We start from the raw sequence: 16,820 nt of genomic DNA on the forward strand, positions 1-16,820 counted from the left end.
AAGAATGACAAAGAAAGAAATGTCAGAGAGTGAGAGACAGAGAGAGAAACCAAAAAGCCACTCCGGACAACAGCTGCCCTTGACGTTGCTGATTTGCTGTTCTAAGACTATACATATCCAGATTTTGATGTCTATTTTACTTTCTATTACACTCTAGTTTGTGGATATTATTATACCCACATAAAAATTACCACATTGCTTTTAAATTTCTGTTACTTTGTCTTTAAACGTAAGAGTGATTGAAGTAATAAAGTAAACAGTAGTGCACCTGGAGAAGGAGAGATTGCCATTTGCTCTGCGGAAGAAGTAAGACACCATTGGCTGGTAAGCAGCATAAAACAAAAGCTGTACAAGCCCTCATGTGTGGCAGGTAACACCTGTATGATGTTAATGTCGGACACTGTGAGTCCCTATGTGGGGCACGGAGGAGTGACAGGCACTATAGGCATCACTCAGACCTACTTACAGTATGTGGATGGGATCCTTTGTGGAATATTACAGAGTGACTGGCAGTTAGGCCTCAGTCATCCAGAGTTGAGTGACTAGGATCTGGGGCTGTGTGAGTGTTAATCTTAAGGTGTCAGAGTTGACTAACCTACTAACTATCGTGCCGCACTCTTCCCTTGAGAATTCAATTGTCTAGAAGACAGCAGAGAGAGAGCTTTTCAAGGATATAAACTTCAAATCCAAGCCGTGTGAAGTCGAAAAAGGAGCTTGGAAGTCATATGGAAGTGAGCATCACGTACTGAGGACATACAAATCTACGAGGAACTAGCTGAGGGGCTTCTTTCTTTCTAGCCAGCACTTGGATACACAGTAATATGTCTTTAAAATCCCATTTCCTACACTGTCATTTGGATTTTTTCCCCCCCAGAGAACATGTTGGGGGTTAGGGTTGACATGTTGATCTCTGAGGAACTTGGGGAGAGGGTCCACCAGGACATCGCTCAGATGGAGAGACGTTACAGTGGACAGTCGAGTGAGTCTGTTAGCAGACATCTGCTGGTCACTCCGCCATGAAAACCCTTCAGAGGAATGTGAGAGGAAAACAAGTACCAAGGGCCTACTTTTTGTAAGTAATAATTATATTTAAAACAATTGTAGGTGCAACTTTTTCAAGTTCAAATAATTAATTTTAAAAATATATTATGTTTTTACTGTTAAATATTGTTTTTTTTCCCATTTTGAACCTTTAACTCTCAAAAACTGGATGTGACAAACAGCTTTTGTTGCCCGGGTTTGGGGTGGCTGGGTGGTCTTGTGGCTTTGGACCCCCTGCAGATTTTTTTTTTTGTTTTGTTTTTTTCTGTCCTCCTGGCCATCACACCTTACTTTATTCTTTGTTAATTAGTATTGCCTAATTTTATTTTTATATTTGTTCTTGTTTCTTTCTTCATCCTGTAAAGTACTTTGAGCTACACCATTTGTATGAAAACATGCTATAGAAATAAATAAATGTTGTTTTGTTGCCAGACTTGTATTCAGTACACTCAAACCTATAAAGAAAACCTAAAATTAACGACAGGAAATATTTTTTCTTGTGTAACAAACCAGAGTAACACGTTATCCTGTGTGAAGCTGTAAGGAGAAGGCCGCCATTTTATGTGCCTGCGTGTTGATATTGGGCAAGAAGGGTGCGAAGGGCAGCCTTTTTATTAAGATGGTTTTCTTCAGACTCTTAGCTCAGTTGCTGTTTGTTACAAAAGTGGGGTTTTTAGATCAGCTGCTGTCTTTCTGACACTTTTGTAAAGAGCTCAGGTCAGTTGCTGCCTGGCAAAGCAAATGGATCATCTGAGAGGGGGCCTAAATGGAGTCTTCTACGGCAGGGCTTCCCAACCTCGGTCCTGGAGCCCCCCAACTGTGGCTGCAGGTTTTTATTCCTACCAGCTTCTGTTTTTAATTGAACTCCTGGGCTAATTAAGTGAACTGTTATTTCCCAAGTTCTGTGTTTTGAGAACAATATAGAAATTAGAAAACTAAGTTTGGTAAATATATATATTAAAATGTACCAAGCAGTCATATAGGAATAATGTATTTTTTCTTTTTAACAATATTTTCATCTTGATTTTCATTTTACTTTTCTAGGTGTTCTAATTGTTTAATTAATGTATTATTTACTAATTAGTGGGTCTGATGCTAAAGTAGTTGCAGCCTTTGATTATTCGGTGTTTGCCAGCGTGTCTGATCTGCTCAATTTTAATTGTCATTAATAAGATACAATGAAGGGGGGGAAACTGCACAGAGAAAGAGCAAAATAAAATGAAATCAACAGCATTTCAATCTGTAGCAAAAGCAGAAATATTTCTAAATGTCTTATAAATGTAAAAATTATGCTGATGTGATTTTCTGAATGTAGAATAAAAGAAAAATAATAGCAGCTAATTAAATGAGCTCATTTAGGAGGAGGCCCCGGGGAAGACCCAGGACACGCTGGAGGGACTATGTCTCTCGGCTGGCCTGGGAACGCCTTGGGATTCTCCCGGAAGAGCTAGAAGAAGTGGCCGGGGAGAGGGAAGTCTGGGCATCTCTGCTCAAGCTGTTGCCCCCGCAACCCGACCTCAGATAAGCGGAAGAGGATGGATGGATAAATGAGCTCAGTGCTATCAGGTGTTGTCACCAATTAGGAATCTGATTGGAACAAAAACCTGCAGCCACAGGGGGTCCCAGGACAGAGTTTGGGAAACACTGAACTAGAGCATCTGCTGCTCCTTAGCTATTGGACATTTTCATGGACCTCCTTCTCACTCTCTCTCGTCTCTCTTACTGTATCCGTCTGTCTTTCTTTCTTTCTTTCTCTTTTCATTTTTCATTTAAGAATATTAACTTGCACCTAAAGTAAGGAAGCCATCTGGGACTGAATGGAGGCTGCCCGGGTTGTATAATTCTAATTCTTTCTATTGCTTACATTTGCTGCTATTGGTTTTGATGCAAATAAAAGACGTTATTAAGAAAAAGCTTGAAGTCAATGTCTCTGTCCGATCGAAACCAGTGAGCAGAGAAGTCATTAAGATTGATCGTTCCTAGTGACGTCCTCCATTAGTGGTAAAACCGGGTGGAAGTAAAGGAGTGAAAATAAAAGGCAGTCCAAGTCACCAGAGCAGCCTGTGATTAGAGGGTCCTTAGGGATGAACATGCAGGGTAACACAAAGGCAGTGAGGCTGGTAGGAGTTTACAGGTAACAGTTTGTAAAGCTAGTCTTGACATTTCATTCCGTTCCCCCATTAGAAGAGGACAGGTGGTACCTTTCGTGTAGGTGCCCATCATAAGTGATGTGATAACACAATAAAACATCAACTCAGATAAGTTAACAAAAAAGCACCACAAGCACTCAGTGAGCTCTCCTTTGTCAAACTTCTTACGATTACGGAACTCTTGACAGACTATATATAAAGTTAGAGTGGTGGCTCTGAGGCTAGGGATCTGCTCTGGCAATCAGAAGGTTGCCGGTTCGAATCCTGTAAATGCCAATAGGGACTCTACTCTGTTGGGCCCTTGAGCAAGGCCCTTAACCTGCAATTGCTGAGCGCTTTGAGTAGTGACTAAAGTGCTATATAAATGCAAAGAATTATTATTATTATGAAAGTTGTCACAAACTAAACAAAGTATAGTTAACTTATTGAAAAGGAGCACCCACCACTCCTTCCTAAAAAGCACTACAGTAATCCCTCACTTATCGCGGGAGATAGGTTCCAAGGCCGACCGCAATAACTGAATTTCCGCGGAGTAGGGACACCATATTTATTTAATTATTTAACGTGTATTTGGACATTTTTAAACCCTCCCTGTATTGTTTACAACCCACCATTTACTCTATTAAAAACAGGGACAACTGCTAAGCAATATGAAATCGGTAGATAAGTTTACACTTACTGTATAGCGAAGTACACGTAGCAGCTTGTAGGCGGTCATGACGTCGTCGACCTTGTTGCAAAGATTCCTAAAGCAGATTCCATCCAGGCTACTGCCTTATCACGTCCACTTGCAACTCGTTTTGCACCCTGGTTAAAGGACACTGCGGCCGTAGATCTTATATACTTTTCCTCCTTTTTAAATAAAAAGAATCGATGTCCTGCAGCGGTGTAGCTGTTCCCTTCCTTCAACATATCCAAAACTTTTACCTTTTCTGCAATCATTTGCATCTTCTGTTGGCGCTTGGACACGGCCCCTGAAGCATTAGCACGTTAATGATGAATGAGTGAGATGAGACTTCCTGGTTAATGCAACACTCCGTCGCTGAGCCAATCAGCAGCACACAGGAACTTAACTGCGTACTCTGATTGGGTAGCTTCTCAGCCATCCGCCAATAGCATCTCTTGTATGAAATCAACTGGGCAAACCAACTGAGGAAGTAAGTAAAAAGACCCATTGACGGCAGAAACCCGCGAAGCAGCAAAAAATCCGCGTTATGTATTTAGATATGCTTACATATAAAATCCGCGAAGTCGTGAATCCGCGAAAAGTGAACCGCGAAGTAGCGAGGGATTACTGTACAATAAATATTTGTATACAAACTTCTGTTTCTAAGCCTCTAATTCTAAACCTCTCCAGACTGGCCAGCAACACTACTGGCTAAGGCATTGAAGAATGAAAACAGCACCGACACATCAGCAAGGCCTCCATGCTAATTATTAGGTTTAACAAATATATTGGTATTAAAAAAAACTGAGAAAAAACAAATCGGAAAAATGCCATAGCATTAAAATGCACTTTAGTGGATTTTTCCGGCTTTGGTAAGCTGCCCCCCGTGACCCTGTAGTTAGGACATAGCAGGCTGGATAATGGATGGATGGTAAGCTGCCTTTTGTCCTCTCTCCTCCATCCTCATGCCAAGCTTTTTCAATCCCAGAAGTAAGCCCTTACAATTTTAGATAAGGATGTTTAAAAGCTAATGAGCAGGGAGGTTGTGCGATTAGTAAATGCTGATAATTAAAAGCAGAGACAAAATTTCTTTGATCTGTGAAGCATTGCACACAAGACCCCCTTGAAATGGTGCCTTAGGGCTTAGGCTGTGATGAGCAGAGCCTCAGTTACAAGCTTCATTTCTGGATCTTTATATTTTTCCTTTAGTAAAATGTACCTAAGATTAGACTGGCACTTGATTTCTTATTGGGTGATTGCAGCGTGGGAAAGGGCAAGGTGGCAGAATAGCATAGTAGTTAGCAGTGTGCCACACTGATCCAGCATCTCCCATGTCTGCATGCTCTCTTGGGTTTTTCCTCCAAGTACTTCAGTTTTCCTCCCACATGACCAAAAGTAGTGTGAGGTAGACTGGTAATTCTAACTATGGCACATGTGAATGTGTGTAAATAATAATAATACTACATTTTATTTATATAGCACCTTTTATGGGCTACAGCAGAAGACGACCACACCAGCTTTCACTATTGTGAGCTCAAAGCAGGACGATGAGGCTACAGTGGGGATGTGATTGTTAAAACTAAAGGTTGGAAAAATGTCACCTGATCAGACAACTCTCAGTATCTTCTGTGGATGTTGTGGAAAGAATTTAGTATAAATAGCATGAATCCACTGATCCAACAACAGTTTATTTTATGTATAGCCTGAAAATCATACAAAGACTGCCTCAATGGGCTTTAGCAGGCCCTGTTTTTGACAGCCAACCACGACTGTCTAAGACGACAAGAAAAAACTCCCATCCATTAATCCTGCCCTGTGCCAGACTGACAGTGGTAGTGCAAAGGTGTGGTAAATGTTTTTATTGGTACACATTAGGTCTCAATGCCAGTTGATTGCCATTTGATATACAGTGATCCCTCGCTATATCGCGCTTCGCCTTTCGCGGCTTCACTCTATTGCGGATTTTATATGTAAGCATATTTAAATATATATCGCGGATTTTTTGCTGGTTCGCGGATTTCTGCGGACAATAGGTCTTTTAATTTCTGGTACATGCTTCCTCAGTTGGTTTGCCCAGTTGATTTCATACAAGGGACGCTATTGGCAGATGGCTGAGAAGCTACCCGGCTTACTTTTCTCTTTCTCTTGCGCTGACTTTCTCTGATCCTGACGTAGGGGGATTGAGCAGGGGGACTGTTCGCACACCTAGACGATACGGACGCTCGTCTAAAAATGCTGAAAGATTATCTTCACGTTGCTACCTTCTGTGTGCAGCTGCTTCGTGAAGCGACATGCTGCACGGTGCTTCGCATACTTAAAAGCTCGAAGTGCACGTATTGATTTTTGACTGTTTGTTTCTCTCTCTCTCTCTCTCTCTTTCCCTGCTCCTGACGGAGGGGGTGTGAGCTGCCGCCTTCAACAGCTTTGTACCGGCGGTGCTTCGCATACTTAAAAGCCAAACAGCCCTATTGATTTGTTTGCTTTTCTCTCTGTTTCTGACATGCTCTGCTCCTGACGCGCACTCCTTTGAAGAGGAAGATATGTTTGCATTCTTTTAATTGTGAGACGGAACTGTCATCTCTGTCTTGTCATGGAGCACAGTTTAAACTTTTGAAAAAGAGACAAATGTTTGTTTGCAGTGTTTGAATAACGTTCCTGTCTCTCTACAACCTCCTGTGTTTCTGTGCAAATCTGTGACCCAAGCGTGACAATATAAAAATAACCATATAAACATATGGTTTCTATTTTGCAGATTTTCTTATTTCGTGGATGGCTCTGGAACGCAACCCCTGCGATGGAGGAGGGATTACTGTACAAAGGTAAAGGTAATACCATTTATTTGGATGGTGATTGGTGCAGACTGCTGGGTTTCTTAACTGTGTTATGCACATTATTTACACTGCTCTGTCACATCCTTTAGTCTGCATGGCGCACTGGATATGCAGGCCCCATCGGGTCCCATGTTATAATAAACCAGTAAAGGCGCACTGCATGATAACGTGCCGTGAATCCACTTGACTTGATCATTCCTAGTTCTCGTCCTCTTTCTCTGTACGTTTAGCATTCGTTTGCTCAGACGTTGATGCGCTTGCTGCTTCCTGAGCAGCTCTTCTCTTCTCCACCCTAGCAGCCTGCTTCTTCTCGTCTTTCGTTGGCATCTTTTCGCATTAAAACTGATTAAGTCAGAGTTTGTGTTGCAATTACTTAGTACATTTTCTTTAATTTTTCACTTAAGCTGGCACTTAAGTCTTCAATCTGCCTCAAGAATGATTTAAGATATGAAGAGGTAGGGGAAGTGACGGCAAAGGTGGTAAGGATGAGAATGGCGCCCATACACATGCACCACACAGCTGCCCTGCTGGCCACTACCGAGAGTTGATTCTACAATAAAATACAATAAAAACTATCCGAAGCGGACAGTAGACGTCGCATAGTATATTTGTACCAAATTTCAGGTCAATCGGTTTGCAAGCTACAGGTGATTTAAAATCCTGGACAGACAAAACGAACAGCCACTGTAGCGTATCCTCTTTAATAAAACCCCTGTGTGCGTCCAGTGTCTATGTGTGTGTGTCTTCTGGTGAAGTGCGCATGCGCGGGGCACGGTGCACTGCTTCAAAGGCCGCCTGACGTGTCACACAAGACAGAGAGGGCGGGACCTATAAAATATCGCGCAGCAGATCCAATCAGATTTCGGTAAATGAGGTAAGATCTAAAACATAAAACATGAAAAATCCAATCGGGTACTGAGACGCGGAGACCAGCTTCTCCATTGTTGTGCAAGTGTTCACTCTGAGGATGTCAGATTTGCGATTAAGAAGCTTGGCCCGGTAAAGTGTAAAGTGTCAGTCGTTGAAGGGGTTTTCCTAAATATACGAATTTTCATGATATTACAATACAATGACTTTTAAAAGTAGATTTATTTTCGCACACATTACATCAGTTGCTGGGGAGAATCTGCTGATTGCCCACCGTTGTGACAGAAAATTAAACGCAAGCATATTACGGACAGCAAAGCCAGTATTACTGTCAGAAAATTACAGGCATTTTATGGGAAAAATTTAATGAGGTAAAAGGTCCCTTGCCATTTAATATAGACTGTACCTACTAATGTTTATGGACTACTGTTCTAGCACCCGTTATTGTAACAGGCTTAATGTCTAGTTTATATATAAAGATGATGTCAGACTCCTCAATCATTTTAATGTTCATCATGGCTGTTATTTAAGAGTCACAGTCGGGGGGAACTTATACAAAAAGTATTGTCATTTCTACACGGTGTGACCGAAATGTATGCAAATCCCCTTAAACGAAAGCCAGCACTGTGCACTTTAATCCTGTCTGACTTGTAACTTCAAACTGTGGAGCAGAGGGCTAAATCAAGGAAAATTGTGTCACTGTCCCAAACATTATGGAGGGCGCTGAATTGTTTTTATTGTTGTCTTTTCTCAGTGGCGTGTTATGTGCTCAGCCTGTCATCAGTCAGCAGCTTTCTAACAAGTCTGGCTGAATGGCGTAATATTTGACAGCCAGGCTAAAGGCAAGGAAATTACAGGATAAAGTTAAGACAACACGTAAAACAGTGAGCATAATATGGAAATAAAAAGACTTGTTGATCATCACAATTCATGCAAAATATATGCCTTTTGTAACTAATCAAACACTTTCTGCTTAAACAACCCAGGACAATCACCGCACCTCAGAAAAAGAGGAGCTCATGTCCTGGAATTAAAAGCACAAAAGAGTTCTGAAGCACAGATGGCTTCTTTCTAAAATGAGCATTTCAGTCGTGAATAGCAGCGCTCTGAGCAGGCGAGCGCACAACTATAAAGTGCTGTTTCCACTCGGCTAATGTACTGTACACAGGTTGTCATTCCTCTGTAGAAACACACGCTGATGTGTTTGAAGAAACCCCTTTGGCTACCTTCTTTATCACACTCCAGTTTATTTTGGCCACTCAACCTTCCTGCCCATCATGCTGCATGTTTATTTAACAAGTGTACGCTGCAGTGATTTTACAGAAATGACTGAAAGGGGACGGCGGCCTAACTTAACATCCTTTGTGCGGCGCAGACTTCAGAGAGGGCCACAGCGAAGCGTAACATGAGAAAGTCAGAATGTGCTCGTTTATTCAAAAACCGCTTGGGTCACCCTCATTAAGCTCTGCCAAAGAGCTCGTGCTACCCCAGGAGTGAATTATGGGTACTGCAAAAGGGCCGCTGGCTCTAGAAACGTACGGGCACGGCCCATTCTGTGGACTGCAAAGGGGCAAGGACCTGGAATGAGAGGACTCTGAAAGAAGTGGGAAGCATCCGGGGTGTTGAGATCTGAGGGTTAAGAAAAAGAAAACGGACCACAGAATAGTACAAAATAATTAATCTGTTAAGGATAATTACTGCATTGACCTCATAAGAGCAGTAAACTGACTGATCAAACAACAAAGTATTAGATAGATAGAATTCTTTATTGTCATTATGCATACACATAACAAAATTTTTGTTGGTAGGACACGGCTTCAAGGCAGAATACTTAAAATACACATCCATCCATCCATCCATCCATTATCCAACCCGCTATATCCTAACTACAGGGTCACAGGGGTCTGCTGGAGCCAATCCCAGCCAATACAGGGCGCAAGGCAGGAAACAAACCTCGGGCAGGGCGCCAGCCCACCACAGTAAAATACACAGTACACTATAAATAATAAAATAAACATAATAAGTATAAAAGGCAGCAGCAATAAAACATCATCAAGTCCAGACTTCTCCTGAGGTAGTACGCCTGCAGGGACCAGTGATCTGTGTGCGCGGGTCTGCAGGGGAGGTATACGAGTGTGTACGTGTTTGAAAGTGCATGTGGATGTCTACAGGTGGGCAGGCTAGGGGTAGATGTAGATGTATGTGTGGGTATCACCAGGGCAGATGGACTTCACAGCTCTGGGGAAAAAGTACGTACTGGTACGTGTTTTTATGTTTCTGTACCGCTTTCCCGAAGGCAGTGGTACAAACAGTCCATTTCCCGGATGGGTGAGATCCGCTGCTATACAGTTGGCTCTCTTCTGCACCCTTCCAGCATATAAAGAGTCCAGGTCTAGGAGAGGACTTCCCACAATCCCCTGTGCTGTTCTCGCCACCCGTGCCAAGTCCTTCCTGTCCTGTGCAGCTGCCATACCACACTGTCATACTGTGACAGAAAATGCTTTCTATAGCGGATCTGTAGAAGTTTGTGAGCAAAATCCAGCACGTCTTGTCTTCCTGAGGAAGAAGAGTCTTTGTTGGGCCTTCTTTACCAGGTGAGATGTGTTCAAAGACCAGGTCAGATCCGATGTGATGTGGATAACCCAAGAACTTGATATTGCCCACACACATTACAGCCTCCTCATGTATGAATATAGGAGCATGTTCTGTTCTTCTGGACCTCCTATAGTCCACAATGAGCTCTTTGGTCTTGCTGGTGTTCAGGATGAGGTTGTTGGCCGAGCACCATAGTGCTAGGTGTTGTATCTCCTCTCTGTAGTGAGTCTCATCATTGTCTGATATGAGACCCACCACGGTCGTATCACCCGCAAACTTCACAACCAAATTTGTGGCATGGATGGCAGAGCAATCGTGTGTGAATAACGTGAAGAGTGCTGGGCTGTGCACACAACCCTGTGGCGTGCCTGTGTTCAGAACCAGTGTGGCTGATGTACAATCTCCAATTCTGACCACTTGAGGCCTGTTGGTGAGAAACTCCCTGATCCAGAGACACAACGATGTGGACAGACCCAGATTATGAAGCTTTTGTACCAGCTTGTCTGGGATTACGGTGTTAAATGCAGAACTAAAATCGACGAATAGCATCCTAACATAAGTGTTAGGGCACTGCAGATGAGTCAGGGCTGTGTGAAGTGCTACTGAGACGGCATCCTCTGTAGATCTGTTCCTCCTGTAGGCGAACTGATGGTTGTCAAATCCAGCCGGGATGGCATCCTTGATGTACTTTAGGAGGATTCTCTCAAAGCACTTCATTATTACTGGGGTCAGAGCTACAGGGCGGTAATCACTAAGGCAGTTGACCGCTGATTTTTTAGGCACTGGCACAATAGTGGAGAATTTCAGGCAGACAGGGACCATTACAAGTAATAGAGCAAGGTTGAAAATGTCCTGCCAATTGATCAGCACATAGTTTCAGTGTCTTACCCGACACGCCAAAACACAAAAAACAAAAAGCTAGTAGGCATTACTGATAAAATAGGCTTTAAAGGCACACAACAGGAGAGAGGACCCCCAAACTGAACTGCAAACCCAAATTCTCAAAACAATCGTTCTTCCAAATTACCTCTGTGCATCATTTGTATCTGACCACCTGGTATGGGCCTTCCTGATCATCTCCCCCTGCTTTCTGTGTTTTTCAGAGTCCCTTGTGACTGGTGGCCACAGCCAGGGACACCAATGGAATGTAAGGACCGGGGGGGGGGGGGGGGGACAGAGGATCGCTGAGGTAATGCCACCCCTGGGATGCTAGAGGGCAGCCCTCCTGGGTGGCTGTGGCACCACAGATTCCCGCAGGGCACGCTGGGAGATGGAGTTGAGTACAGCCCTGATGGATTCTGTGGGGCCTGCCAGGGGGGGCTGCAGAGCCCTATCATGGACTTCCACCACACCTGGGAGTGATTCCAGGTAATACTTATGAACCACCTGGATTACTCCCAGGTGCTGAATAAAAAGAGCCGCCTCACTCCATCCTGGGAGCTAGAGTCGGGAGATGGAGGGGAAAGCTTGCATGGGCGAGGAGTGCTCGAGTTTCCTTCCACCCTCCAAAGACATTCAGGTTGGGTGGACTGGTGATGCCAATTTGGCCCATGTGTGTGTGTTCGTCCCGCAATGGACTGGCACCCTGTCCAGAGTTTGTTTCAGCCTTGCACCCTGTGCTAGCTGCAGTGAAGTGGGTTAGTAAGTGACTTGACATTAAAGAGTGTTTTTCTGTTGATCAGGGTCAAAAAGCCAAATTAAATCCACTGTGATTCAATGTTGTAAATCAATAAATTGTGAAAATATCCAAGGGGGTGAGTACTTTTTATTGGCACTGTAGGAAAATGCACCAGTAAATTAATATATTAAAAAAAGCAAATATCAGTTAATAAGTGAGGTAATGTATGCAACAGTGTACAGGATTATCAGGATTTTTGACTGTCACCTCCCGAATAAACCTCAAGTACTTCATGATGAGTTTTGTCAATAGCTAACTGGCACTGGTGCCAAACCCACATTGGAAGTTGTGTGTAAAGCCTCACATGCATGTGGCGTTTAGAGTTCTCTTTGTATAATTACTATATTCAGCAGTTGGGTACAATGCCATTCACATTCTTTTTTAACTCTTTAGATTGCATCCGGGCGGCACGGTGGCGCAGTGGGTAGTGCTGCTGCCTCGCAGTACGGAGACCTGGGTTCGCTTCCCTGCGTGGAGTTTGCATGTTCTCCCCGTGTCTGTGTGGGTTTCCTCCCACAGTCCAAAGACATGCAGGTTAAGTGCATTGGCGATCCGAAATTGTGCTTGGTGTGTGTGTGCGCCCTGCCCGGGGTTTGTTTCCTGCCTTGCGCCCTGTGTTGGCTGGGATTGGCTCCAGCAGACCCCCGTGACCCTGTAGTTAGGATATAGCGGGATGGATAATGGATGGATGGATGGATAGATAGATTGCATCCACACATACTGTACAAATAATATAATTCAATGGTCACAAAAACGAAAAATCGTGTGAGGTTTCTGCCATTTCTTTGGACTCTGCAATGTACTTTCTGGGAAAGAAGCTGCGTAGCTTTACCCTGCCACAAATAATCAGCATCACATATGCAAAGCAGGGAATCATGGGGGGGGACCCCCACACTTCATCCAAACACATTTAATAACATAACATTCTCAAATTCAGGTCTACATATGGCACAAAGTGGGACTGCGTCTTTGACAAGATGCCAGTCCATCTCTGAGTTCTTTCTCCTACACATTTAAAACTGGAGTTAAACACCACAGAACTGTCGAGTTGTTATTGTAAGTCAATCCTCGGTTGATTGAGCTCACATTAATTCTCTTCCGTAGGCTCTTTTCTCACAAAATCTTCCAATCAACACCGCATGAATATGCAAGATGAGCTCGTCAATACTGCTGTGACAGTGATAAAGCGCGGCGAGCGGCGAGGTGCACAGATAAATTAAGCAGGCTTACAATTGCACTTCCTCCTGCGCTAACCAACAAAGAGCCAGGCTTTAGTATCAGGATATGTGCAAGACCACCAGTGAGAGTCAGAGTAGATAATAACCCACGCAATGCACACCGTGTCAGTTGGAGTTAATTTAGAGTTAAAATATTCAAGTTGAATATATGAGGAAGAGGCGAGAGGAGGACACCGAAATGAAAACTTGTCAATCAGAGACAATTACAATGGGAGTACGTCATTTCAAAGTAATGAAAAAAAATGACACAAAGCAAGAGTAAGCATTGCTGAAATGAAATAAATGACAAAATCAGTGGTCAGAATAATGGCAGGAAGATGATGGAGTGACAAATGAAAAAGAGAAATATTAACATTTCAACATATTAACAGATGAGCTTCGGGCCAACGATTATCTGAAAGACACATTTTATGTGAATAAACCGCTCACTGAGTTGGCCTGATGCAGAGCAAGAACCGGTTTAGTTGATTTAATGATATTAGCTGAGAGTGGCATGATGGCACAGAGGTTAGCTGCCTCACAAATCCACTAATCATGACGCCATAAGATGGGGTGTGGGAGACGCCCGGCAGTTCAACCCTGGGAAAGCGGCTACTTGTCGACACTGCCTCCCCCAAAACGCTGTATGGCAGCTTCCCAAGAGTGTAGTGGTGCGCCGGATTCCTGCAGGGCATCCTGGGACTTGGGAGTTCGGATTCTCAGCCCTATTGTGTGTCGTGGGTGCCACAAGGGAGAGCTGTCGAATGACCTGGGGAGTCCTGCTTTCTCTATAAGCCCGGAAGTACTAGTGGATCAGGAAGACGGAAGCCCTTCAAGTTAAAAGAACTTGAAGTCTCCAGCTGACCCGGAAGTACTGTCAAGTCACATGGGAGGAAGAAGAGAAGCACTTCCGGGTCAGGAAGTATATAAACCCAGCAGGGAGCCAGAGTCAAAGCTTGCTGGGAGGTGTGGAGGACATAGAGAGAGAATTGTATGGTTGTTGTGCGTATTACTTGCCTGTTTATTGGTGGCTGTGGTGCTTAGGGCACTATTACTGAGAAGAAAATAATAAAATACTTCTCAGTGATTTTGCCTTGGGTCCTGAGCATCTGTCTGTTGGGTTTAAAGGGGCAACAGCGACCCTTAGCGTCTTACAGGGGACATGTTAAATAGCGCCTGCAAATAAGAATGTCACTGTATGCTGTACACATGACAATAATGACCCCTTATAAACCTATAAAATGAAACTTACTCATTAATAACATACCCAAGCCATCCCACCATAGCAGAGAGTGTGTCTGCCATAATGGAAAGAGCAAGTGCTTGTAGGAGGAAAGTGGTGTGGAGACGGTTAAGGTGGGCTGACGCACATACCTGACTGCGGCTGGCACAAATCAGAGTGGTTGTTACACTCGCACGGTCGACATCCAGTATCGCTGAAATGAAAGAATCCCGGCCGGCACTCATCACACCTGGGGCCATAGACTCCTTGTTTACAAGTGCAAATACCGGAGCTGTAAGACACAAGAAAGAAAACAAATCAATGAATTCAGTGCAGACGAAAGGAAATAAAATCACGTAAAACAAAAGAACTCCATTGTTTCAATCATCACATCAAACTAATAATGGGGCGAGCTACTTACTTAGGAGGAAGAGTGTTAAGAAGCACAATATAAGCACAAGCATTTCTAGGAGCAGTAATGTATGGATGGTTAGAAAAGTAAATGTGAAAATGATACAAGTGCCCTCTCTTCAATAATCAGGTTCTGAAGTATTCCCTGTGAAATCCGCGGTAGAACACACAAGGCGATTAATATGCACAAGTGACGCTGATAGTGAAGCCCTCGCTGATGGCATCCCGCTGGCTCTTATTTGTCAATGACTGACCCTGAAATGGATAAGCAGGATGGAATCATAAAACAACTTCAAATGCGCCCCAACGGGCCTTCTCACTATTAATGATTCTCTATTAACTCTCTTAGATTTTAACTTTTCATTTCCCTGTTTTGCTGTTTTTAATATATTTTATGCTAACATGTACAGTAAACAGTATATAGTATATGGTATTATCTTGTAAAGTGTCTTGAAATTTGTAATAAAAATTAAATTTATTATTAATACAGTGTAGGTGTCATGGGGGAAGGACAGGAATCCTGACTGGGATAAGAGATGACTTCTTGCCTGGCCAAGAGGCGGGAATGGGTGGACTGGATAAACATGCAAGCTGGGAGCAGTTCACTCCCCCACACAGCAGGTGGCAGGATTCCTCAGGGCTGAACCCGATTAGGACACCCGCAGGAATTAAGAGTTTGGAAACGCAGCCCTGTCGAGGTCTTTGGGTGCCATCAGAGGGTGCTGCCAGGGGAGGACTCTTCTGGTTTCCACAGGACCCGGAAATGCTCCGGACGACCTGGGAGTGACACCGGAAGTGGTTACCTGGTCTAATTCAAAATGAAACCAGCAGCTTCACTTGATTGAGTCCGAGTCGGGAGGCAGCGGGTGGCACACTACTACAGGTTAGAAGGACAGTGTTTTGTATTTGAGAATTGTGGCTGGTGCTTATCTGGAAAACGTGTTGCAGACAAATAAAAACATTTTATTTAGATAGATAGATAGATAGATAGATAGATAGATAGATAGATAGATAGATAGATAGATAGATAGATAGATAGATAGATAGATAGATAGATAGATAGGGGGCGCTCTCGCTCCCTTGAACCCTCTGATCAGACGCCAGACACCAGATAAAAGTCCAATAATAATATTTATTCGAACAATAATGTGCACAAAGCACCCTCCACTCCGTAATACTCATAATCAATAAACAATCCTCCACTCCCAGACGCGTTGCCACCCTTCCTCCTGACTCAGCTCAACCCTGGGCTCTCCCACAGTCTTTTATATAGTTCATGACGCGGAAGTGCTTCTGATCCCTCAGTCCACGTGATTATTCAGCACTTCTGGGTCATGTGAAAACTCCTTCTTCATCCTGGAAGTACGTCATTCCCTCTGTTGCCGTGACTAAGACGCACTTCCGGGTTATAGGTGAAACCAAAGTCTCTGGGCCTTCCTGCAGCGTCCCCTGGAGGCCCCCATGGTATCCATCAGGGCTGTGATGAAAAATTCCACTGTCCATGATGCCCTGCTGGAACTCGGGGCACCTCTATGTTGCAGGCAGGGCTCCACCTGGCGGCCTGGGGGTATTGTAAGGGATAAAAGGCCGGCCATATCCCACAATAGATAGATAGATAGATAGGTGTCCCAGATGGATGGGGACCCTACCGAGCCGGGATGCCTGGATGGTTCCCGTGATGGACAATACCTCCCCTAGATCCCGAGGGGGCAGCCACCCGGGTCTGCTTATGGGCCACTGGACGAGAGCTGGGACACTCATCCCTACCGGAGTACGTGGCCACCAGGGGGCGCCCAGATAGCTGTGAGGTCCTGGATGGCAGCACTTCCGCCACTCCAGGAAATGCTGCCGGAAGAATTCCCAGGGGCACCCGGAGTGCTTCCGGGGACTCTCTTGACACTTCCACCACACCAGGAAGTATTGTCAGGGGGAGCACCTGGAGCTCATCTGGGTCAGTATATATGGGACCGCCTCCCTCCAGAAGCAGAGCCAGAATTGGGAGGAAGAAGACGAAGCTTGTGAGGAGGGGAGAGGCGGTGAGAAAGAGAGAAAGGAAGAGAGTTGGTGGATGAAGGCATTGTGGTGCTTTGGAGAAATAAAGAAATGTTTTGGACATTCTGGTGTCTGTCTGTCTGTGTCCG

General features: G+C 44.2%; 1 protein-coding gene across 1 annotated transcript in view; it reads right to left on the reverse strand.

Annotated features, from left to right (window-relative positions):
- The window catches only part of LOC114657378 (multiple epidermal growth factor-like domains protein 9), a 425,007-nt gene that overhangs the window by 110,094 nt on the left and 298,093 nt on the right, over positions 1–16,820 (reverse strand). Inside the window, exon 3 of the mRNA XM_028809164.2 lies at positions 14,421–14,560. Coding sequence (XP_028664997.1) covers positions 14,421–14,560 — 140 coding nt within the window. The remainder of the gene's footprint in view (positions 1–14,420; positions 14,561–16,820) is intronic.

Source organism: Erpetoichthys calabaricus, chromosome 9 (assembly GCF_900747795.2).
Source record: "Erpetoichthys calabaricus chromosome 9, fErpCal1.3, whole genome shotgun sequence".
In the NCBI taxonomy this organism is placed as follows: domain Eukaryota; kingdom Metazoa; phylum Chordata; class Cladistia; order Polypteriformes; family Polypteridae; genus Erpetoichthys; species Erpetoichthys calabaricus.